The sequence below is a fragment of the Anopheles aquasalis genome, chromosome 3 (assembly GCF_943734665.1).
Source record: "Anopheles aquasalis chromosome 3, idAnoAquaMG_Q_19, whole genome shotgun sequence".
Classification (NCBI taxonomy): domain Eukaryota; kingdom Metazoa; phylum Arthropoda; class Insecta; order Diptera; family Culicidae; genus Anopheles; species Anopheles aquasalis.
This window is the reverse complement of record NC_064878.1, coordinates 25764096-25788276: the sequence shown is the minus strand read 5'-3', so window position 1 is coordinate 25788276 and position 24181 is coordinate 25764096. Positions and strand designations below refer to the sequence as shown.

The following is a 24181-nucleotide window of genomic DNA, read 5'->3' as shown; positions in this document are numbered from 1 at the left end:
CCTTTGATATAACATCTTTCTTGATCCTACTAAATAACGAAACTAGTAGCAAACAAGTGACGGGCGGAGGTCCGCTTCATTTCGCCGAGGAGAAGTGATACTTATGAATGGTTAGCAGGAATGTCTAGCTAATACTGACATTGGCTGTACTGTGGTTCATTAAACGTACCATCGAAATGGGTGCATGCTGTGCAAACAACTAAGGCTGAGTACATCACTCCACCGTTTGTCGCTGGAATGTTGTTGGAACACGTGGCAGGAGTTCAATGTATCTTTCAACAGATTTGAGCACACTCTTCAGGCAAGTACTCCGCAACGATTCTAACACCCCCAAACTGAACATTTCGCCACTTGCCTTATTATTCACCTTAAAAAGTAATAAGTAACTTATTCGGCTTTATTCCATGCGAGAGTTCCTCAGAGCTACGACAAACATCGCTTTTATTTCAAACGGTCACAAAGATTACCGTAAAGCATGCACCATTTAGTTAGTGCCTTTTTCCGTGTTTACCTTTACCACCGAAACCGAAGTCGTGGAGTTTGCGATGAAGATAGATTTGGATACTAGGTGCCGGTATCTTTCCAAAGATGTGGATTTTCGTAGAGGTCGTGTTTTCGCAGTCCAACTGGTTGAAGTACGAGAGAACACCGTACATACGGTTATTACACATCAGCGGGCCACCGTCGTCGAAATGGCACGCATTGCCACGCACCGACTGGGCACACTGGACACTGCAAGTGGGAAAACATCCAGATTTCGTGTCAAGTTCCAGATTTCCCGGGGGGATTTGAGAGTCTGCTTGGGCGTTATACTCACGAGGTAGGTCTGGGACCCCATTTCGCTTCGCATTGCTGGTGGTTCAAGAGTATGTATTCGCTCCGCTGGAGACGATCTGCCAGCTGTCCGGGCACAACATCACCCCAGCCGAGCACGAAACAATTTATCGGATGCGCTGCCGATATGAAATACTCGTGATGCTCCAATCGAATAGGTGCCACATTTGGAATGCCCCGGAAGCTTCCATCGATCGTTACAAGCGCCACATCGTTCGCCAGTGTGGTTAAGTTGTGCAGGTTGTGCATTTCGTAGCTTTTATAGTTGAACGTTTTCCCTCCCTTGGTAAGGAAGCTACTGCCAACACGGACAACGATCTGGTGTGCAAAAAAAAAAAAGTTAAACGAATGAGTCACACTTTGCTGAAAAAAAAAACGCCACAATCTCTAGCCTCACTTACCGAGGTGACTATCATCGTATTAAAGCTAGATGCAGCCGTGAGGACATGGGTTGCCGTAATGACCACGCCACCAAAGTAGAACGGATCGTATTGGCTGTGTACCAGCATCGATGCCATGTACGGGTAGTTGGCGATATCGGCATTTGTACCTCCAATAATGCGACCAGTCCGTTCCGGTTGGTTCGTGCTGTTCTCGTCGATCACATCACTCGTCTCCGAATCAGCAGCATCTTGATCGAATGGATCCGGGATCTCCGTTTGAGCCTTCGCCAAATAGGAGCAGCAAACCACCGCCAACAATACAAGTTTCACACTTTGCCCCATCATGATACCACTGAAAGCTCCTCAGAGCGACTGTTGAAATGGAGGGATATTTGATGAATTTTTATACGAAAATGTGGACATCTGGATTTTCCCCCATTTGTTCACTTCTTCTTTGAACTGGGATACGTGGAGCTGGCTCGGCTACGAAGCCGTTGAACTGTTTTTTCGTGTTTTTGTTTTTGTTTTTGGAATCCTTTGCATGTTTCCGCCGTGGCTGAAGTATCCGTGGAAATCCGGTACACTTGCCACATGTTCAAACATCCTGCAAGTGGCCAATCCAAGGTGAACTGCACTGCTCGACGAGACGGCGGCGACGAAAGCGTGGCGAAAAACCAACACAAAAAAAACGCCCCCTTCGATGAATGTAGCTTCGTTCCAGACTGGCATTGAAATGAGCAAACATAAAAATCTGGAATGCTGTACCACCGGCCTGTTTTTGTGTGGCTACTGAGAACATGTAGTACCAAAGCAAACGGACAGTGTGCGCAGCAGCAAAGGGGCCTGCTTCTGTTAGTTTTTTGCACAACACATTTGGAACAGGGCAGGCACATGGAAATGGCACCGCGGTGCTAACTGTGCTATTCGTTGTCTACGGTAGTTCCTAGTAGTCTACATAGGATTCTGTTGCCTAACCCAAATTTCCGCAGAAATAGGGTATCCGCCACATGAGCAAACATCTTAACCGGAGGCGAGCCAAGGTGCTGCTGTGCTGCTCTAGTGGCACTCAATTAACTCGACAGCGAAATATCTCCTTTAAACTCCTTTAATTTAATGATCAATGGATTAACTTTATAGTTGAATAGAGCAAAAGCTTAACTTAATAATGAAATACAGAATAGAGAAAACTCGATGGAAGGGCACATTGTGGCAGTGCTTTCAGGTGAATGTCCAGCGTAAGAACACTTTTAAGTTGAGAGAAAGTTCACTGTTAATCTTAACCGGCAGAGCATGGTTGATAATAACACTCTTGAGTCCTATTTTCGAAAGTTCTTTACGCCATACGTTAAATGAAAGAAAAAAAAGAGATCGTCATGGATCTAACCTTATCTGACTATTTCTCGTTCAGAGCCGCCAATTTGTGTTGTTGCTGAGCGAAGCGTTTTCGTAGGAAGTGGTGTCCCTTCTGATTTTAGTTGTACAATGTGGTAGTAGACATTGTTTGTTTGTATTGAGAAAGAAAAGTTGTAATCATCTTCTCATCTTCGCTTCGCAAACCTGATACTGGTATTTTTTTCGTATGTACTTCTAAATAACAATATGTCCTAACCACCGAGTACAAAAGAAGAAAAATAGAGCCAATCGATCCGTCCTAGAATGATTATAATTATTTTTCATTCAAGCTTCGCTGCGAAAATGTGTTCCGCTTGTGTTTGAGGTGTTCATTTTTGAATATTTTCTGCATTTTTGCTTTCGTCTTAGTCTCGTTTCCAAAATGTACATTTAAAATGTTTACAATATTCTGGTACACGTTGAACGGCCTCTTTTCGTTCGTTCCCTGATGCGACCAATTACAGGAGGCCAGAAAATCCTCACGAAATACGCTGCGTAGCCCTGCGCCGCTACTTAGCAAAAGCAAAATACGCTGCTGCACAGTTGCATCTTGCTGCGCCAAGATGCCATCTAATTTTCCCGCATCTTCGTGGGTGACCACTGGTAGCAGCTCGTCGAGGTCCTTGTACGCTGAAGGTGCTGGCAACGAGGTCTTTATTCTCTCGACAATCCGCTCCAGATACTCCTTCTCGGGCGAGTCGGGCAAGTCGGGTATTACCGTTCTTAGCCTATCGGCAAGCTGCCAACATTTCGCTTGCCAAGGACAATTGCCAGAGCAATTGCCAGCGCAATTTATCTATGAATATCGTAAAAAACACCAACTTTAGCAAAACAAAACCGTAAATTTTACACTTTTATTTACCGTTTTATCATCGGTCGCAGGATTCATCGTACACTTTGCACTTTCTTTCCAACACTCCAGAGCAAAAACTCTCACTTAATACGCACCTCGCAGGCAGTGGCGGTGAAAAGACGTGCGTTTCATGCGCAAACTTGTCGCGAACTGTGTGAGACGGCGACGGTCAGGCGACCCGACACAAAGGGCTTCACTTCCGGGAAAAAGGGAACGAATCGCCCGTACTTGGTTGTTCGCGCGCGTGTCAATTAGCCGGAGAGAGCGAGCCAGCAACAAGGACCGAGGAGCGGGAACGCTACCGCGAAATTAGGAACTAGAACAAAGCTGCAAAAATCGAAAAAAGTTTTGAACGAACACGATCGGCAATCAGCGCATCGGAAAAGCAAGTGCGTCATTTGCCAAACCGCAGAGTCAGAGAGTGTGAACAAGTGTTTTTTTTTGCTTCTGAAAAGCAAGAGTGCGTTGTGAGGTTAGAATGGAAAACACGGAAAAAAACGGTGATCCGAAGGTAAGCTCTTAATCGTGCGTGTGCAGCTGAGTTAAAATGCACGACGCAACGACAACAGATGAACGATGCTTTCTTCGCCGATCGATCGATCGATTACACCGCGATTTGTTTTCACTTTAGCCTACTACGAGTGGTGCCAAAAAACGAGGAACATTGATAGATAAGGCCGAAGAACTCGTCAATCAGTTATCCTCTTTACCTATTGACCGCATTTTGGATCGTGTACTTCCTTCGGCCCCGGATGCGCAAGAATCAGCGAGAGCGGCACCGTCGATTAAGTCTTTGAACATCGGATCGGAAAAGCGTAACCATGTGTGACGTCATGTGCAAGACACCAAGATCACGGACGGACGGCTGCGGCGAGTAAGAGCCGTATTGTGAAGGAAATTGTCGTACAATATAGGATGGGCCACCGAAAACAAACATTGAAGAACATAGCTGGCCAAGCGTCGAACGCCATTGGTGTTAGGTGCATCGCAGAACGCTCTGAGATGATTGTGGCAAACGCAAGCGTGTCCAAATGCTCGAGGTTAAATATGTATTTCTCTTATCGATCAATTCCAGCAATCTGTGCATCGTCTGCAGGTCCAACGTAATGTGCCACCTGGTTTATACTTTCTTCAGACAACCGTACATGTGATTGAGCTTGGAAATGTCCCGCTCGCTCATACCGATCCGCTGACCGATGGAGGCATTCGGATCCTTCGGTATGATCGTGCGCTGTCCATTCTTGCTGAATGCCGTCGCGCTGTAGTGCATCACGCTGCCATAGTCATAGCGCACACCAAAGTCCGTCACCGTCGTACTGGGGTAGATGTTGAAGTTGTTCTCCGTGCCCGCCTCGATGTTATCGTAGACGATTTCGACGAAATCGTCACGATCGCTTGCACTCTGCTGGTGGTAGAAGCCGAGCGCGTGCAGGAACTCGTGCACTACCGTACCAATCCGGAAGCAACCCTGTCCCACGGGGTACGGCTGTAGGTTAAGGTTCTGTGCCCGGCCGTTGTAGCCAACGACCGAGGAACACCCGGAACCGGTGCCACGCACGTTGATGTAGGCGACCGCATCGGCCTCAACGCGATGGAACCGAAGACACGATTGGCTTTCGAGCAGCCTTACTCCGAGCTCGATGTGCTGCACCTGTTCCGGAGCTAGTGGCCGGGAGAGGGAGGAGCATGAAAAGGTTGCAAATAGATTCCACTCAATGTGGCCGTTCCGCGCACCTCCGTGAACGCAAGCCTCACAACTTACTAAAGTCTTGCTCGTTGATGTAGTAGCTCACGATACCGTTCGGCCAGCGGCGGGTTGGTTCCAGCAAACCGTTGCGCTTGCCGCGTACAAAGTCCAGCTGCTCATCGTCCAGCACCATATCACCCTCGAACTGGCCGCTCAGCTCTTCGGCGAGCTCATCCGAACCCAGATGGGCCAACCGGTACACTGGCAAGCGATAGAATTGGGCGGTTATTGGGTTTGCCATTGAAGACATTTCATGCTAAACGAGCAAGCTTACCGTTCTCCGGTGTGTTCAACGCTTCATACCCAGTCGGTAGGCCATTGATAGTGGGCAGCAATGCGGCTCCAAGAGCCACGAGACAGACGGTGATCGCGCTGTATCTCTACCGAGAATGGACGAGAGCAAAACGAGTTAAGAATATGGCGATTCCAACTGGCTCACTGGCTATGATGTCCACTACGTACCATCTCTTCTCGTTTCTTGGTGCAGTAACTTGACCAACTGAAGCCCTAGCTTAGTCTACAATCAGTTCACCTTTCGGTGCCCGATTCTTACTGATTTATGAGGCAATCATCGTGCTGTCGATCGGGTTTTAACCGCGCAGCTCATCCAGGTATCGTGCACAATGGGTAATCATGAGTAGCACCTATGCCGCTCAAGTCGATACGGTAGCCGCCTGTCTTGAGATAAGAGGGATAAGATTAGTGGGCCAATGGCGGCTTAGCGGTTCGATGCGCTTGTCAATGAAGGTTGCAAACTTGAAGGTTTCGTTATTTGCGTCACTGAATGTGTTGTTGCCCTTTGGCATTGCGTTCATTGCTCTTCGTCGAACGTATCGAAGCGATCCTTTGGTGCTACGCATGGGATAAGCTGCGTGAGCACGTCACATGACCGCATGCCAGTTGTATTCAAAATCTCATTGATAATCGCATGGATAGTCTCAATGATAATCTCATTGATATTGGAGTGCGCCGTATAGGAACCTTAGCTTTAGTGCCCACCTGAACCAACAGTGTCGCATCCTATACGTTTGCCAAAATAAACACGTTCGGTAATCTATGAAACGTGTTTAGTTAGCAGTTATCAATGGGTCGTTGGTTGTGGCAGTCCATGAATAAACTATATTTGGTAGTGATGTAGCTGAGTTAAAGAAAGTTAATTTTCGGTTCGCTCAATTGATTTGTTCTACTCTGACCAAAGTTAAAACCTATAATTACTTCTGCTGGGCCTGAAGCCGATCGTTGATAACGAGAGTTTTGGTTTTTCTTCCATTCCTTAAGAGAACCCTTTCCATTTTTACCGTATTTGTTTCAAAGTTTTCATATTTTTTTATTTTCTAGAACATTTTTCGTTTTTTTTCTCGATAAAGTTGCATGCAACATGCATGCGGGAATCGGTGCATACACGGGCGCAGTTGGGGGTGTTTGGTGGGAGGGTTGTACTAAGGACCTCCTCGCTTTATGCCTTCCAGACCCATCCATCCGTTCCTTCGATTTTATATAGATAGTTTAATTAAATAGGATTCTCGAAGTAATATTCTGCGACAGAGACGAACGGGTGCGAATCGAAAAAGGAAGCAATCAAATAATCCAGCAGCACTACCGGGAAGAAGGCTTGCCACGAGTCTCGTGTTTTGATAAGGGGTTGCTGCGTTTTGGTTTGATTTATGATTCGTCTACCTGATAACTCTTTCCCATCGAAAGCTAACAACGACCGACACAACATGCATTGTCGTCGAAGGCTGGCCGAAAACTGTACCACTTCTACAGCACCGGAGCTGCTGCGGATGAACTGGTAATAAAATTTCGCCAAAAAAACCGCCGATCGTATCGCTTGTCTGAGCGCCCTGATACAAGGGGTGCGGCCGTCTCGAGGACGCGTTTTTTTAGGAAGGCCCCAATCTAGTCGCGAACACAACAGATCGAAAACAGCGATATGCAAATCCTCCACGGCCGATGGTAGCTATCGGTTCTTCTACCATTCAAGAACTACGCACACAGTCGGGGTGAGTGATAAAAACCACCTGATGGAAGCCTACAAAGACGCAGGGGGTGGCATGTCGATGTTGGTGCCACATGAATAGGACCCTCCTCAACCCATACTCTACTGCTCCAGGTGGAACCGATAAGCCGAATTGTTCAAGAGACATGAACAACGCACGCAGGCTTATCGATTGCCATACCAGGCCACGAGGCTACCGGTGTTCTGGGTGGTACACTGCATATATTAGTGACCGCCGGTGCCGCTGCGGGACTCATTCGTTACGATAGCCTTCAGGTTTCAACTGCTCAGTATGGCGCCGGTGTGCAAGGTGCTGTTGGTCGTGCTGGCCTGCGTCGCGTACGTAGCTGTTCACGTTAACGCTGGTGTCATCTTCAAGAAGAATTCACCCAAGTCTGGTGAGTGAGCTGAATTATTCACGCGGCGTTTGCAATGGTTAACATTAATGGGCGTCTACCCTTCGTAGTTGAGCGTCTGCGAAGCTTGCGTCCGAACGAGCTGGCTGAAGAATTGAGCGGCCAGTACGAAGGTGATATGGTGCTAACGGAAGAGCAGGAAAGGGCTGTGCTTGGTAACAGGCGCAACGGATTGATCGCCACCTCGTACCGATGGAAGGACAACACCGTTTCCGTACAGATCGTCGAAGAGGACTTCAGTAAGTGAGTCAGCAAGAAGGTGGCGAACGTGTAGAGATTGAGATTGTCGACGATGCAATATGTCGCTTTGCCATATCTTCGCAGCGCCCGAGCAGGTTGAACACATCCGCCGCGGTATGCGGCTCCTGGAGTCCGTCAGTTGTCTGCGGTTTGTGCCGCGCACGGCTGCGGACACCAATTATGTGAAAGTTATCGGTACCGATTCTGGGTGCTACTCGTACGTCGGGCAGGTGGGTGGTGAGCAGTTGCTGAACCTGCAACCGTACGACGTCGATACCGGATGCTTCCGGTTGGCGACGATTCAGCACGAGTTCCTGCACGCGCTCGGTTTCTACCACCAGCAGAGTGCCAGCGATCGCGACGATTTCGTCGACATCGTTTGGGACAACATTGAGGAGGGCAAGGAGCATAACTTCAACATTTACCCCAGTACGACGGTGACCGACTTTAACGTGCGTTACGACTACGGTAGCGTAATGCACTACGGTGCAACGGCGTTCAGCAAGAACGGCAAGGACACGATCGTGCCGAAGGATCCGAATGCCGTCATTGGCCAGCGTGTTGGGTTGAGCGAGCGGGACATCTCCAAGCTGAATCACATGTACGGTTGTTTGAATAAATCGTGAGTCTGCCACGACTACCTCGGCACGTACCGGTGCGGTCATCTCAATTGGCTCACTACAATAAAGCCTGCTGCAGATTGCTTCAATCATAATCACGGCCTAGCTGGCCATTGACGCAGCAGTTTGGGCTCACAATAGCTTCCGTAATCGGTGGATAAGATACGACAGCCTTTTTGGCATATATCACTTATTTCTCCTTTGATAACGTACTGCCTGGATGCAGGAACTTCACTCACTACTTATCGGTCGAGACAAGCGGTGTTAGACTACAGATAAACGATGAACTGCACGTGATTGTGTGTTTTTCGTTCTATATATAGGTTTAGAGAGAGAGTGTGTGGTAGTTTTCTGGCTTGTGGGCTACGGAAAATCCGCCTAGGATCCCGAATAACTGCAATGAGATAAAAGAAGCGTTAGTTAGCGTGTTGTCGTTTACGGAATTGCTCCAGCATCCTCTGACTTTCCTTGGCATGCTTTTCGGACTTCGCACAACACCGACTGAACGAACGGCTGACATCGCCATTTGTTTGGTTCAAAGGTTTATTATTTGAGTGTTTAAATCGTTACTTCTCTATACAATGACATCTCTGGTTGTCCCTCGATCTGCCTGCTTCTCGATATACTTTCATGTGTCCGCTACGGACTGTTCACGAGAATTTTCTTTTCCATTTGTAAGTTGCTACGTACGATAAGTAATGCTTCACATGCTTTTGATTGCGATTAATGGTTTTTTGTTGCTGTTTTTTTTTTCTTCTTTTTATACCTCCCGAGTAGAGACACCAAAATCCTGCTGTCCGGTCAAATCATATGCCAGCGCGCCCTTGCTCCCTCTTCACAATGGTTGCTGTGATTCCGCAGAGCTCCCGTTTTCACCGTTTGATAGAATATTCCTTCGCTTTCGTATCATGCCAACATGTTGTCCTGCAACACACACGCACACACATACACTTACGTACAGGTAGACACACACATACAAACACATTAGCAGGATAACACGATTGCGCGGGGAGATTCGCATACCAGTCCGTGCTCCGATCCGGCCGGTTCGCGGCTTAGGCTAGGCTATCTGTGGTCCGTTGCAATGTATCCTGCGTAAAAGGTGCCTATAACTCACGCTCTGTTTCCTGCTAGATCCTGCTGATCGTGCCTCCTTTATTTTACGGTCGAAACGTATCATAACTTCATGCTCCAAATGTACCTACTGCTTTCCACGGCATGCTAGAGCCTCGAGAATAGTGATTCGCAATACATCCGCTAAGGATATGCCAAGCCAACTGTGCTAATCGTGCCAGGTGTAAAGTCTGGTTCACAGTCATACACCTCGCCCATCCGTTAGTACTGGATTGCACAGGTTATTAAAAAAAAAAATACAAACTTCCCTCTTTTGCTCTAATACAAACACCAATTACGACAACAATGGAGTAAGTGAGTCTGGATGATTAAACAAAAGGCATTCTGCCCATTCAATTTCTCGTTCTCTTTCTCTCTGCGTTTACTAGAAGGCGCCACCTAATTTGGCTTCAGATGAATTGCTTTTTTACTTTTGTCCAATAAAAGGTTTTGACTGTTATTTCACTTTCTTCGCACAAAATAAGGCATCCACTCTCACTAATGTACTTGGGTTACGTACGCCCTTTTTTCTTGGCTCTTCAGCAATGGGATCGGGGAGTTCATTTTCTTTCATTAGTCTAATGCAAATGAGAAGCACGTTATCGAAGTTGCGTTCTTACCAGTTCATCAGTTGGGTTTGTCCGTAAGTGCTGCTGGTGATCGTTATAGTTGGGGGTTCCATTAGATTATAAACATGAAATACCGAGCAAGTCATCGCTCTTCTAGATGAAATAACAAGCAAATGCGATCTTTCGAATGTGCTAGTACAGGCAGCTGCAACAAGAGCGAACGACAGAAGCCTATGAATCGAATATCACAAGCATTGAGAATTCACAAAGCACTCGTCCGCTGTGAATTGGGATGATAATTACGCTTGTGATGTGGCGGATTGCGAACAAAAATGGATTTTCTCTAGTAAACCACAAAATTTTGCAGCCCTGATTGTTAAATTAAAATAACGTTATTTTTGTTGTCAAATAATCACAGTAATGTGATCATAGGCTAGACACTCGTAACCCCGATGGGCACACGCGCCCACAATACAGGGCTTCTAAAAGACCAGGGGATAGTTTTGTACAACGGGTTTTTGGGGTTTATATTTGCAAATTTATCGTCTCTTTCTTAACTTTGTTTCTAGTTTTCCACTTTGATTCGGTATCCCTTCCTTTCTCTCTTTCTTGCCCTATCTGTGGTGTTACTGATCCGAGGGTTTCTGGCTTTGGATATTCTGCACTACATTACTTTAAGGATTGTGATCGGTTTGAGTTATGCTACCATACTATAGGAGGCGTCTTGTGTGCTGTTTACACGCTAGATAGAGAATAGCCGGTTCACGGCTAGTAAGAGATTGTGTTGTTTCTATGCTCGAATATCGCGTATCTTTACAAAATGCGTAAGCACGTCAGCAATAACAATTGCATGGCGTTACCGGGGAATAGAAGTCGGATAGCAGCAGTAAAAAGAGAGTGAGAGAGAGAGAGAGAGAGAGAGAGAGATATAGCATGAATTTACAATAAATAATTTAGTAAACGATTCCTCTATTTCTTGTGTTGCTGGTGGTGTTGGTGTTCCCTCACCGTGGTATAGGCATTCAACACTGTACGTCTCACTGCTGCTCTCAACATGCCCTACATACGACACGTGACGTGCGGCGTCATCCAAAGCGGTTGCTTTAGTCGACTTACCACCGTTTGCGCAGTTACGGTTACGGTTCGCTGCGAAAAACTGTTGCAGTTTTCACACATACACGATAGCGGGTAGCAATAGCAGTAGTATAGCAGTTATAATAGTACTCATCATCCTAATAATATAAGATTACTAAGCATAATAATATTAAGTTTAACAATAATGATAAAAAATAAATCAAAATCTTGATAAAGAAACAGAAACATTGTGACGACAGTTGAGGCTGGATGAGAAAAGCGCGCGGGCGCATTTAACAAAAGCGCTTAAATAAACCGAGAGATAGAGCGAGAGGCACTAGAATCAATTCGATTACGATAAGGGATAGTTCGCGCTTCGGTCGGTCGGTCGGTCGATCGCGCCATAGCTCTACTTTACAACATGTTGAAAGGGAAATTTTACGGAAGGTGAATGAGAGAAGGAACGAACTGATTTCTTTTTTTTTTTTACACGACACCAACGGTACTAAATACACAGCGGCAAAAGTTTACCCAGCTTTGATCCAACATCAAGGCATATTGGACTATCGGATAGCATACCCTAACAACGCAGCCGTTTCTTTCCGCTTCTCCCTCTACGTAAGGCATTTTCAATGTTGATTCACAATCGATATTAACAGGCTGAACCCGAAAATGCCGGGAATCCGCCCTGGAATACCAGACGGGGCTTTCCACATGGCCGTTAATGCTTCAAACAAAACTGTGAAGTTACTGTTCTAAGTAGCAAGAGTTGTTTCTTATTTTCCCACAGCCTCGCGATGACACGATCTCTGCACGATCTCTGCACGATCACCAGGAGCCATGCTGCAGAGCAGAGGGTTGAGTGGTTACCGAACTGGCTGCATTCGCGTTCAGGGATGTTCCGGTTCATCTGCTGCTTTTGGTTGTTGCTGGTGCTGTTGCGGTTGAGTAAGCGTGCTATCGCCTTCCAGGGGTACTGTTGTTGTGGAGCACGGTGGTGTTGTTGGAGCCATTGTTGAATGCTGCGACGCATCACCTTGCTCGGGCCGTTGATTTTGTGTGGTTTCCTGAAGGATTAAAGAAGGGAAAGCTTAGAAATTCGGTACGGCGATTATGTTGGAATGTTATGTTGGACTATTTTTATATTTTCCCTAAGCGATTGCGGAGGTACAACCTTTTATAACCGCGCAGCATCTCTATAGATCTTATTTAATAACAAGAACTTTATGCGACACTAACGTATTAATGATATACATTTTCCCTACATTACTCTTCACAAAGAGTGACAATAAACCAATATAAATATTGGACCACGAAAGAATAAAACAATCACAACAACGCTTAAACACCAGTCTACGATATCGCTGACTGCAACAGATAAGATTGCGGAATGTTATTACGCAGATGGGTTCACGATTGAGCATCGTGATAATCAACTCCTTAGTTTGCTCGATCGTTAGATAGGATAATCGCTAAACAAACCTTTACTTTTCGCTTGACACAAAGGGAATTCATATTCGCTTAAGCTCACCAGTGAGCGTCTGATTCCAGTCACACGTCCCATCCAATTGAAACTAGTTAACAATCTAATCTACCGGAGTACTTCCTAAGAGCTTGCACACGCGTTTGCATATCAATTGGTGTGTTCGCGTGCCAGTCGAGTACAAGGTGCTGCTTATCATTCTTTAAACTCGATGACAGCGATGACTTGCTTTATGTCTCGGAGGCTGTTTGGTTTGCACGGACTCGACTACCGGGGCTGTCCATGCGCCGCTTATTCTGCGCCATCGGTATGGTATATAAATTAGCAACTGCTCTGGCAGCGGACCGTCAGTTCGTAGATGCACTCCGTTCGGTTGAAGTCGTTCAACGCGCCCGTGAAAAAGCGAGGAATATGGCGGAATCTGTGGTAAATGGTACCGTTACGTCGTGCTCGGATGCGCTGGTTGCGCCAGATTATTTGGATGAACAGTTGCTACTGAAAACGCTCGCCAGTGGACTGCAGGTGCCGAGGGCAAAGATAGTAAGCAAGCAAATCACGCGTGCCACGGCGAACGGCGATAACTACATGAGTGACGTGTTCCGGATCGTGGTACACTTTATCAACGAGGATGACCTGCCAGGATCAGATGGTCCGCAAACCGTGTCGCTCGTCGTGAAATGTCTGCCAAACAGCGGCGAACGAGGCCCGGTAATCGATGAGATGCGTGCGTTCGAGAAGGAAGTGGCCATGTTCCAGCAAATCGTACCGAAGCTGTCGGCCATGGTGGATGGAGGGGAAATGTTTGCCGCCAAATGCTACTACGCCACGACCACGCCGGAGCGGATGATCTTGTTCGAGGATCTGAAAACGCTTGGCTTTGTGACGGCCAATCGGCATGCCGGGCTCGACTATGAGCATTGCGAGCTGGTGATGCGCAAAATCGGCCAATTCCATGCTGCCTCGATGCGGTTCGCTGATCAGCAACCGGAGCTGCTGCGGGAAAAGTTCCACTTTAGCCTCTTCAATCCAAGCTATGAGACCCCTTCCGGCCACATCGAGAAGCTGTTCCAAAATGGCTTGATGTCACTGATACAGGTCGCCAAAACACAGTGGCAGGATTTTGATCAGACAATCGTCGCTAAACTGGAGCGACTGGCACCGGTTTATGTGGACAAGCTGCGCCACTGCTTGGAGCAGGACAGTGAAGCGGACGGTGGCTACCGGGTGCTCAACCATGGTGATCTCTGGTCCAACAATATGCTCTTCCGGTACGATGGTACCTCGGCGAAGGTACAGGATGTGGTGTTTGTAGACTTGCAAATCAGTTTCTACTCCAGCCCCGGTGTGGACCTGAACTATGCGCTCTCGAACTGTCCCAACTATGAAACGCGCGCCCGGCTCGATGAGCTGATTGCCGTCTATTACCGCTCGTTCAGCAGTACATTGCAGCAGCTCCAGTATCGCTCGATACCATCATTCGAGCAGGTTAAGCGTGAAATTCGCCGTCTGGAGTTCTTCTCACTCGTTTGCATCATCTCGATACTGCCGATCGTGCTAATGGACAAAACCGATGAGCTAGTGGCCGATTTCGACAGTCTGGTCGATGATATTAAATCACAAAAGGCTCGCGAAGTTCAGTACAACGGTGCCAACTATAAGCGCATCGTGCGACCGATGTTGGAAGAATTCGAACGGCGGCAACTGTTGGATATCTAGCCAAAAACGATGAACAACCTCACGAATAAAGTATGCGATCACACTTTCCCGAGTCTTCCAAAACCAAGCACCCTTTTTTTTTACCTGTGATTCTAAAACTCGCTCCTGATGCATGGCATTCAACAGCTCTCGCAGATATTGGTTCTCCCTTCGCAGCTTTTCCTGCTCCAAATCCTTCTCGCTGAGTTTGGGCTGTAGAAGGAAGGGCACGATCGCAAGCGGTTAGTTGTGGCGTCAAATGTGATCGAAATGCACGGTGCATGCATACTTACCAAAAGCAGCGATATCTGGGCATACACTCCAGTGATGTGGTTTACTATCAGATGGCACGGTACGGTCGGGGCTTGGGATGTGGCGTGTAGCAGCCGGTTCTGTCCGCACAGTTCCGTACCCAGCAGCGCTCCGGAGTATTTTTGCGTCATGGAAGGACTCTGCAATGTCCGTACGGTACAGATAAGTGGAACGGTACAGATACAGCCGGTTGGCTAAGCGCATGAACTACGCTTGCACGCACTACGTACCAGTGTTGAGTCGTAATTATCGTTGATTTCTATGTGCGAATCGGGAGATTTCACAGCCCGATCTCCGGCTCCACTAGTCGCTCCCCCCTCGTCTAAGGTATCGCCTGCACTTGGTGCTGTCGGGCTAGTAGAGGTAGCAGCAGCGGCGGCGGCGGCCTCCGTAAGCTTCCTAGCTTTCTCGTTCTCCGCCAGCAGTACTGCTGCAGCTCTGTAGGGATTCAGATAACCATTAGATCACTGTGTGTGTCTCTCGGATGTTTGTGGATACAGTGCTGGACGTAATCTGATCCGTAAGCATTACCTCACTTCGTCGATTTCACAGTAGCCGTCCTCATCCTCAGTTATGCTCACGTTTTGATCCAGCACGACCGTTGCGATCGGTGGTGGTGGTGCTGTTGGTGCTGGTGGAACGGAACCACTACCGGCAGTGGTAGTGGCCGCTGGTAATACTGCTGCTGTAGGCGCCTCGGAACCGCCGGAAGGCACTGGTTGTTGACCAACACCACCACTACCACCGCCTATCGTAGGTACGGTCGATTCGATCGGTTCTTTGGCGGTGGCAATCGACGGAATGTTCTTGCTGCGACCGATGACACAGTCGTCGCAGAGACCGGCCCCCGATACGGCACTGATCTGCTGGGCGTCCGTTACTTTCGTGTGCTCGTTCACGATCTCCAGCAGTGACTGACTGTACGCGAACGCGGCCAGCGCGATATCGGTCGTTTCCTTTGGTGCTTCGGGCTGGGCAGCGATGTCCGCTATCGCCTGGAAATGCTCGTCTGGCACTTTAAACATGTCGCACACCACCCGTTGCTTGCTGGCGAGCGTCTTCTTGATCAGCTGATCGAATCGCCTCAGTTGCTCTGTTTGCGGAAAGATAGAAAAGCCATTAATCGTTAATCGTAAGTCTTTGTTATCTTTCTGATTTTCAAGAGCAACTAGCGCGATTTCTCATTCGACTTCCCCCCTAGGTCATCATTAAGCCAAACCGATAAGTTTAGAATAGAAATTACGCATCGAATATAGAAATCGTCGATACGATTGCACGCTGTCAGAAGAGATATGGAAGCAATGCAAAGGGGGCGGGGGACCCAATAACTAATTAACTCAAACGTAAGTTCAAGTAAACACCAATCGAACCCACAGCATCTCCGGAGCGGTAATAGTGATGATGGTTCCTGTCCGAAATCGATTTACCCACGGACCACCCAACACTCTGGCTGAAATAGTTTATTTTTCTTCTTTGGAAAAGAGCGCGTTAAACCATCATCACACCAGTCGTCCTCCGAGCGGCAACAACAGAATCGGCCTCCCCCCCGCCACAAAAGCTCAAAACAGCGAAATGTTTACAACAATTGAGCAGAATGCAATGGAAGCAGCGATGATAATGCTCCGGAGCGTGGCCGCCGCGCGCGCACTGAACAATAAATATGAATATGGTGAACGTGGTTTTCCGTGTTCCTACGCGAAAAGACGTGGGCCTTTTTTTTTTGGTTGTTTATGCCGAAGTCTCGCGCGCCCGCGCTCGTGTGTGCCCTTATTTGGCAGATCGATGAACGTATGTGTTGCCATTTTCCATTTCCCCGGAATGGGTGACTCAATAAATCACAAACCCAAAGTGGATTTTCGTTGCCATTCTTTACGAAAATAAACGATCGCTGATCGTTCCAGCTCGCTCTCTCACTGCAGCAGCAGAAGAGCAGAAGTTTGTTTTTACACCGATCGCTCGGTGTTTGGCAGGCGCTACTTACCGGCCGGAGTTAAGATTGCATCGGCTGTCAACGTGGAGCTGACGCTGACGTGGATTTCGCTCGGTGCAACCAGCGAACAGTGCTGGGTGAGCGTTCGCGTACTGTTGCTACCCCTGCCGCTGCGACGACCGCCTTCGCCGTGCCTTCGATCGTCCTCCTCATCCTCGTCCCCTTCCTCATCGTCCGAGGACGAAGATCGTCCTCCGGCACCATTGCATTCCCGCGAACCGTGCCGCTGATTGCGTTTGAACTTTTCCTTCTCCTCGTTCTCGAGATTGTCCTCCGTTTCGTTCGCTCCGGAAGTGCCCGAAGCGCCACTAGCGCTACCACCGATCGAGGACCGGGACTCGTCCGCCGATGTTCGGTGGTGCCCGGTACCACCGTGACCGTGCCCTCCTGGGCCGCCTCCTCCCGTAGCAGTCGGAGGCGACGAAGGTTCATGATGGTGGTGATGGTGGTGGTGGTGGTGATGCGGGCTGGTGTGATGGTGCGGTGGGCCAGCACTACTGCTGACCGCACGGCATTGCGTATCCTTGCGCTCTAGCCGCTCGATCGGGGTGGAGGTTTGCTCGATCTTCTGCGTCTCCGTCACGGTCTCGAAGCTGTCCTTCGGCGGATGACCGGCGCCACCGGCACCACCATCCTCACCGCTCTCGTGCGTTCCTTTGGTACGTGCTTTGTAGGCATCGGCAGCTTCCGAAATGTGTTTGAACCATCTGTAATCAAGAAAAGGTGAAAAAAAAACGGAGATCGAATTTAGCATTGACATCGTACAACGATCAAATAATGGTAAAGGGGGGAAGAGTCGAGTCCAATGGCCACCTGGATACGAGCGATGGGCGGCGGATGGGTTCTCCGCCGAGGCTACCGCGCCGTTTGGCGTGATGCTTGCTGGAACCGCCTCCCGTGGAACCACCACCGTGAGGATCATCGTCGAAGCGTAGCTCCGGTAGACAGTGGACCACTTCGGCCGCAATGCTCTTGCGGCGCAACCGACCGGTCACGGCCGGCACTGTTAAGTTCATCATCGCTCTAGACGTTCGCTTTCAAACTTCTTTCGTTCACTTCACTGGCTTATGTGCATCACTCGGTGGGGCTGCGCTCTGTTGGACACTTTTTTTTCATTAGTTACCGTTCAATGCAACAGCTTGGAAACTTATTTTAACCTAATCAACATCGATAAGACACGTCGTCAGTTTAACCGAAAATTCATGGCTCGAGAGCTGAGAAATCACAAAGCGACTTGGTGGACACAATAAAATGATACATCCTATTCCATTTACTCCCTGTATAGCGTTTAAAACTGCACTGCAAGGAGCTCCATATTAAAGATTTCAGGTGCAACCATCAGGAAATCGAGTGTGCCAAAAATGCTTGCTTTTTAACAATACCGGTACGGTAGAAGAAAAAAAAAACAAAAAGAGAACGGTATTAAAGAGGACACAGCTTATATATTGCTTGAAATTATTACAGTTGCCTTGAGCTGGAACTTTCCGTAGGGGCCACCTTGTACATTATCCATTGCGTACCGGTCGTGCATGATGGAAACCAAATTTTAAAACACCCCCTCCCTCCTGCCTACGTTCTAGGAACTATCGATTGCTCCAAACAGGCAGTCGGCAAGGCCACCCATTAAATGTTCAATCGATGGATGGATGGTCGAAAGGAGAAGGTGCAGTGTCACATCCGTGTTGTGGCCGGCGTGAATTCACATGTTTGTGGCTTTGGGGCAACATCTAGGCTCTAGTTGCAAGCCGATGATGAGCAACACGTGGCAGCCCAAGTGACCATCATGCTCGCTGCTGCCACTGCTGCTGCTACCGCACAAACGGGAAGAAGTATAATCGGCATAAATAATCTACCAATTATTGGAGACTTGTCTGTGCGCCACTAAGCCCCCGGACTACGCTTTCCTGTTTCGGAGCAACGACGCGATTGTGTAAGCAACGACGTTAGGTAATGTGCTCGTCGTTCCGTGGCCTCCGCTAGAACTCCACGATAACCAGCACAACACAGGCGATCACATGGCCGTAAAGGAGGAGATGAGACACAACTCGGACACTCGGTGACACTATACCACCCCCTTGCCCGTAAGTTACCCCTGACGTTTGACATTCCGACATGTACAACACGAGAACTAGGGCGGCACGCGGCGGGAGAACAATTTTCGTCAAGCACAAAACGACGACAGAGATATCGGATTGCGCAGGTAAACCGGCCTCCACCAGAATAATCTTCATCCTCCGTTTCACACGCCAGTAATTCAATCGTTCTGACGAAAGCGAGATCGTGTAAATGTCGTGTTCGCTCGGTTGGAAAAAAGTGGCAATTTTGTTGCGGTTTCGCGATCCGATCGCTTTCCGAAAGTCTCTAGCACGGTTACGGGAGGCGCGTACTAGGGAGAAGAAGGTTCCACCGTTCCGACGAAATCTGATCACTGCAACGCCAGTGTTCCCACAACAAAGGGGACGCCCTATGTCTACCTTACAACGGCCGGGCGCGATTGCGATTTTCGGGCGTTGATAATGTGGGCAGGGGATGATGGCGGAATAAAGCGGAAACCGCAACCGGGAAAGAGAAATTACTGCGGGGGGGTTGACATGCACCGCGTGACAGGCGCGCGCGCTGTGGTTACTCGAACGGATATCGACAGATGACGCGTGGCGTCGTCCCGTGCCGTGTCTCGTGGTCACACTTTCACGCGGTTCGTTGTGCGGCTTCAACGCCTGGGGGGGGGGGGGGGGGGGGGGGGGGGGAAGAGAGAAATGCTAGTGCTCGATTGCAGCTAGTGGTGGCTCACATCACATGATGAACATGATTTCTCATTGCTCTCGATCACTATCGATCGAACAGTGATCGATGCTGGAACCACACGCAATCTCACTCTCTCTTTCTCTCTCTCTATCGTTTAAAGACCCAGGTTATTGCGGTAACTAGAGCTAACAGTGTGATCGTACCGCCTGATCAAACAGTAACACTCACGTTACAGTCAATGTACGATCGATGATCATTTATGGTATAGCTCAAACCATTCCCCGTAAACCCTTTTGTCAGATCGTTTGCTGTTCAATTGTAATAGTCACAGCGACCGCGAACCACAGACTACCATCAAAAGGTCGACGTTTACTCGCGATTAAAAACATAAGGAAATGGTATTTGCATTGTGCGGTGCATTTCCAATCGAATGCAATCCTATTTGACGATCGCTCAATTGTTCCATTGTCGCACACACGCAGCAACTAGCCAACCCACTATGGTAACGAGCAGCAATAGAAATTTGCCTTTGCGTCTCCTTCCTTTCCCTGAGCAGCATCATCCGGGGGAATGTAACAAGTGACCACACGGCCATTGCAACCATTCCAGCGACTCTGCGCTGCCTCCGTCGCATACGCACGTATCTTCGGTAGAGAGGGGAAGGTCAGCAGGTAAGTAGATTAAACGTCAATTACTAGTTATATTGTGTTTGTTACCCTTTGCGAGCCGAACGACACGATATCGCGTATAAGGGGGGGGAAGGATACCCTTGAGGGTGGGGGGATTGCCGGTTGAGGTAACAATTTACTTTTGGCGCATTCAACTTTCAATCATCTCACTCTTCCTGGCTCCTTCGTGTGCCCTTCCATCATCGGTCATCATCATCATCATCATCATCATCCACAAACGGTCTAATGTTAATTGCGCTGAACCGGTTCAATGGTGTGCCTCGCGAGTGCAACACTAGGCGACTGCAGAGGTTCACTGGCAGACACCGACCAACGAGGTGACACTAAGCGCTTCACTTTCCTTCGCAATTATGCGCCTTCATTTGCACTGCACCTATTGTATGCGTATGTGTGGCTATCTCTTCACTCCTGGATGGCGACACTTTCCACGGCAAGCGCCATTGCTTGCTTACACGATCATCATCGTGCACTCTGGGGCTTCTTAGCCGGATCGAGCGGTGGCACGGTGTGTGAGATAAATTAAATCGCTGACGGCGAAACACGCGCCAAGCCTAATGCGTCGTCAAATGCTTAGCCACGCTACATTTAGAGGCGCGCAGTGGCGTAAAGGGAATATAACAATTCCGTAATTTCCGGAGCATCACGTCAATTTATGTTCAGCTCGTTGGCTTGGCTTGGCTCATCTCATCGTGCCTCTCTTCTCCTCCGCGTATAACCTGTGGTGTGTTGGAAGAGAACACTTTGGGAACATTTTTCGCAAAGGGTGATAAGAGTAGAGGAACATGATTAAAAGAGTAATCATCCCCTGGGCACGCACATGCACACACAGAGGCAAGTATTCCCGTTTGCGACCACTGTAATGAGGAAATAAACACAATTTAATCATACTGCAGGGTCATAACGTATTTCGCCACGGTATTTTGCGGCCTCTCTCTCTCTCTCGTTCGGACAATCATCGCCAGTCAGTAAATTTGCGGTGGCAGCAGTAGAACACATGTGTTCCTGTGCTCTACGCGAGTGATAATACCGCGATGCGATGCGATGCGAGGGTCATGTTGGAGGGGTTTGCTCGCAAAACGCGCCGCTAGTGCCAGTGCATGGTCCAGGGGGCAGCCCAGCATTAACAATTGTGAAAACATTCGCCAACAACACCCACACCACCCGGACCATGACTGGCCTGGGTCAAAAAGATGAGCAGCAACCGGCGGAAGCAAATGCAAAGACGCACAGAACCAGACACCCACTAGGAATAGCCGGGTTTTCTGGTAAAACCCGGATCTCAAAAACACGTCGTCCATCGTTTCTTTTCGGGACGAACTAATGTTGAAAGATGTGTAAACAAACAGTCATAGTGCTCGCGCCCGCGCCCGCGCCCCCGGCACGTTTCGCAGCATCCTAGCAGTTCTACAAGAACCGATTCCCGGTCACATCTCATCATGCACACACGGTTCGGGACGCGGAAGCGGAAGAAGGTTGGTCCCAGGCCACAATCCGAACACATAATTCTTCCTCCGTACGCCCAGAGCACGGAAAAACAGCCAGGAACTTCTTGTACCACTGTCAGCATTTTGGTGAGTTTGACCGTTTTTGTGCCATATCAGAACCTATATCGTCGCGTGGAGTCGGTGCGCTACTCTGTGCTTAGGAATAATAATCACGAACAGGCGCTGACGTCAGAGGGGAAGAAAGATTCCGATCGAGAACTAGAACCCGTCACAAACTGTCTGTCTGTCTGTCTGCTAACGAGGCTCCAGCACGAGGTGTCCTTCCCAGGGACACAAACGATACATTGCGCCCACCACCACGTGCTTCTTTACGTGTCACCTGAGCGAGAACGCGTTATAGAGTTCGATTGAATTGAGTGCCACCAATAACGCTTATTCCCACCAATAACGCTACGAGTTTGGTTTGGCTTCACACCGCACAGCACAGCACAGCACTCGTCCAACTTCGGGATGACCACGTTGAGGGAGCACAGGAACAGATGCGTCCGGTTTTTCCGCGCGCTCGAGGAAAACTGACAACTGATTTGGTTGGTTGGTAGTGGCTAACCAGCCAGCAGCCAGTAGTCAACAGTCAGCAGCCGGCAGCCACGAGACTTTGGTTGGGGGGTTTGGGGCGGAAAAAAAGGTTCGCCAACGCCGATCCCGATCCTCAAACGACCCCAACAGCGGAGAGGACGAGCCGGTCTGAGCGCGCACGAGAGCCGGTTACGAATGGAGAAAGGGCGCCGAGTGACGACGACCACGACCACGACGGCGTTGACGATGACGATGACGACGAGGGACAGGCAAACGGATGCGAACGGGAACAACCACTCTAATGCTCTGGTGCGCACATTTTATCTCCATCTTTACGCATCTCTCTCCCGCTCTCTCTCTCTCTATCTGTTTGTTTTTGTTTTTTCGGGGGAATAAGGGAGTGCACACCGACTCTCACCCGGAGCCATACCGGAGTCCACACTTTACGCTCCGCTCACGTGTAGGACACCAGCGCCGCGGTAGGATAATCGTAAGATTGGTTAGCAGCGCTGAGCAGTCATATGGGTTTCGAGCTAATCCAGTAAATACGGTAGAATGTATGGGGGATTAGACAAGGGGGCTAACCTTGAGAGAATTCAAGGAATATCTACAAAACCTTTACATATGTAGCAGCTTAAAACGAGAAACATTTTTTTAATCAGAGGCGAACACGGTTGCGCTAATAAGAAAGCTAGTAATGAGCCAGTTGATCCGAAAGTTAAAGCAAAAATCTGTGATTAACCAGAAAGACTCGAAATGACTTACAAAAGATTTATGAATACCATTTAATGAATCAATCGGTGTTTCAAAACATTTATGATTTACAGATGAATTTACAAGTGAATTGTAGTTTAGCAAACTGATTTTAAAGTCAACATAAACATGAAGAGACGGAAAAATAAATAAGAAATCTTTAATGCGTGTCAAAAAAGCACCATTTTTAACCTGTTCCCCCCAAAAACAAGTGGACCACGCATCACGCTAACATGAACGCTTCTACCACGAACAGAGGTAACGCTTTCAACATGAAGCAGAGTACCATCTTCGTATGTCAATACATCATCGTCAAAAGCGCGTACTCCATATACTCCAACCCGTAATGTGATAAGAAATTCATAAAAAAAACTCGTTAAGACGCTCCAGAAACGCACACCCTGCTCCCTAATGCCCACGTGGCAAGGCACGGCAACGCCACCAAAAAGTCAATTGAATTTCGTTTCCAACGGAAAAGATGTTCCAAAACGAGTGAACAAGCTCACAACGAGCCGGGACGGGGGACCAGCTGTTTTGTTATGATAATTCAGTTTCCTCGTTCCATTTCCGCTCGTAACACTCGTACAACCCCCGCCCGTACTGCCACATACGAGGGGGCCACTTCCGTTGCAGGCTGTCCGAACTCTTCTGATTGGCTGCTGGCACTGGGTTCCTAAAAAACATATTTTGACTTCCTCCGATCGTTCGATTCGCCATCCGCAGTGGCAAGAATGTTAATAAGTTCGTGATTTGCTAAACGCACCATTTACGTTGACAACGTCGAGCGCACTCTATCTCTTCCTCTCTCCCTTGCTTCCTCTCTCCGGTGTGGGGCGTCGTGCTTGATCGCTTTGTACCACAAATCGAAGGTCAAGGGAAAGCAGAAAGAGAGCGGAAAGGAAATCAGGACTCTCGGCCGCCACGCCAACGACAGACACCAACAAATAATCGATGCTTGTGGCACCACGTTATAGGTGTGGCCGCTCATGGCACCGTTCTGTGCCCTTTCCTCCGCGTGCAAGGGACTGCCTGCCTGCACCTCCGGAGACACAACGGCGGGCTTAACCGTGACCGAGCGCCGCACCAGGCCACGCATCCATGGCGGCTGCTTAGCATCATCTAGCACCTCGAGCGGCAGCGGCCAAACACGCCCGCCAGTAAGCAGAAGGGGGGGTGGGGGGGGGGGGGGGGGAGAGTTGTGAGTCGGTTGTTTACGAGTGACGGCATGCTCGGCCGCAGCCAGTCCGTTGCCG

The 24181-nt window shown here is 48.7% G+C and overlaps 5 protein-coding genes and 1 long non-coding RNA gene across 9 annotated transcripts in view; 2 read left to right on the top strand and 4 right to left on the bottom strand.

Annotated features, from left to right (window-relative positions):
* Positions 1-397: 397 nt before the first annotated feature.
* Positions 398-1569, bottom strand: LOC126574484 (chymotrypsin-2-like). The gene is made up of 4 exons (XM_050234709.1): positions 1236-1569; positions 818-1152; positions 512-732; positions 398-438 (listed from the first exon to the last, which is right to left on the bottom strand). The coding sequence occupies exons 1-4, from the start codon at positions 1560-1562 to the stop codon at positions 398-400; spliced, it is 924 nt and encodes a 307-aa protein (XP_050090666.1). The 5' UTR covers positions 1563-1569.
* Positions 1570-2862: 1293 nt separating this feature from the next.
* On the bottom strand, positions 2863-4028 carry LOC126577104 (uncharacterized). Its single transcript, XR_007608320.1, has 2 exons — positions 3472-4028; positions 2863-3405 (listed from the first exon to the last, which is right to left on the bottom strand). It is a non-coding gene; the product is annotated as an uncharacterized LOC126577104 (long non-coding RNA).
* A 460-nt stretch (positions 4029-4488) lies between these two features.
* LOC126577100 (seminal metalloprotease 1-like) lies at positions 4489-5791 on the bottom strand. Its single transcript, XM_050238513.1, has 4 exons — positions 5672-5791; positions 5484-5589; positions 5225-5410; positions 4489-5124 (listed from the first exon to the last, which is right to left on the bottom strand). Exons 1-4 carry the CDS (start codon positions 5672-5674, stop codon positions 4583-4585), a joined length of 837 nt encoding a protein of 278 aa, XP_050094470.1. The 5' UTR covers positions 5675-5791; the 3' UTR covers positions 4489-4582.
* A 1688-nt stretch (positions 5792-7479) lies between these two features.
* On the top strand, positions 7480-8528 carry LOC126577101 (zinc metalloproteinase nas-13-like). The gene is made up of 3 exons (XM_050238514.1): positions 7480-7606; positions 7675-7863; positions 7949-8528. The coding sequence occupies exons 1-3, from the start codon at positions 7501-7503 to the stop codon at positions 8488-8490; spliced, it is 837 nt and encodes a 278-aa protein (XP_050094471.1). The 5' UTR covers positions 7480-7500; the 3' UTR covers positions 8491-8528.
* Positions 8529-10664: 2136 nt separating this feature from the next.
* The window catches only part of LOC126577096 (uncharacterized), a 66440-nt gene continuing 52923 nt past the window's right edge, over positions 10665-24181 (bottom strand). For all 4 annotated transcript variants that reach the window (XM_050238506.1, XM_050238505.1, XM_050238507.1 and 1 more), the window contains 6 exons: positions 16712-17427; positions 15262-15823; positions 14961-15168; positions 14712-14870; positions 14524-14631; positions 10665-12307 (listed from right to left, as the gene is read on the bottom strand). In XM_050238506.1, coding sequence (XP_050094463.1) covers positions 12131-12307; positions 14524-14631; positions 14712-14870; positions 14961-15168; positions 15262-15823; positions 16712-17427 — 1930 coding nt within the window. In that variant the 3' untranslated portion in view covers positions 10665-12130. The remainder of the gene's footprint in view (positions 12308-14523; positions 14632-14711; positions 14871-14960; positions 15169-15261; positions 15824-16711; positions 17428-24181) is intronic.
* On the top strand, positions 12392-14484 carry LOC126577099 (uncharacterized). The gene has a single exon (XM_050238512.1). It carries the CDS (start codon positions 13006-13008, stop codon positions 14437-14439), a length of 1434 nt encoding a protein of 477 aa, XP_050094469.1. The 5' UTR covers positions 12392-13005; the 3' UTR covers positions 14440-14484.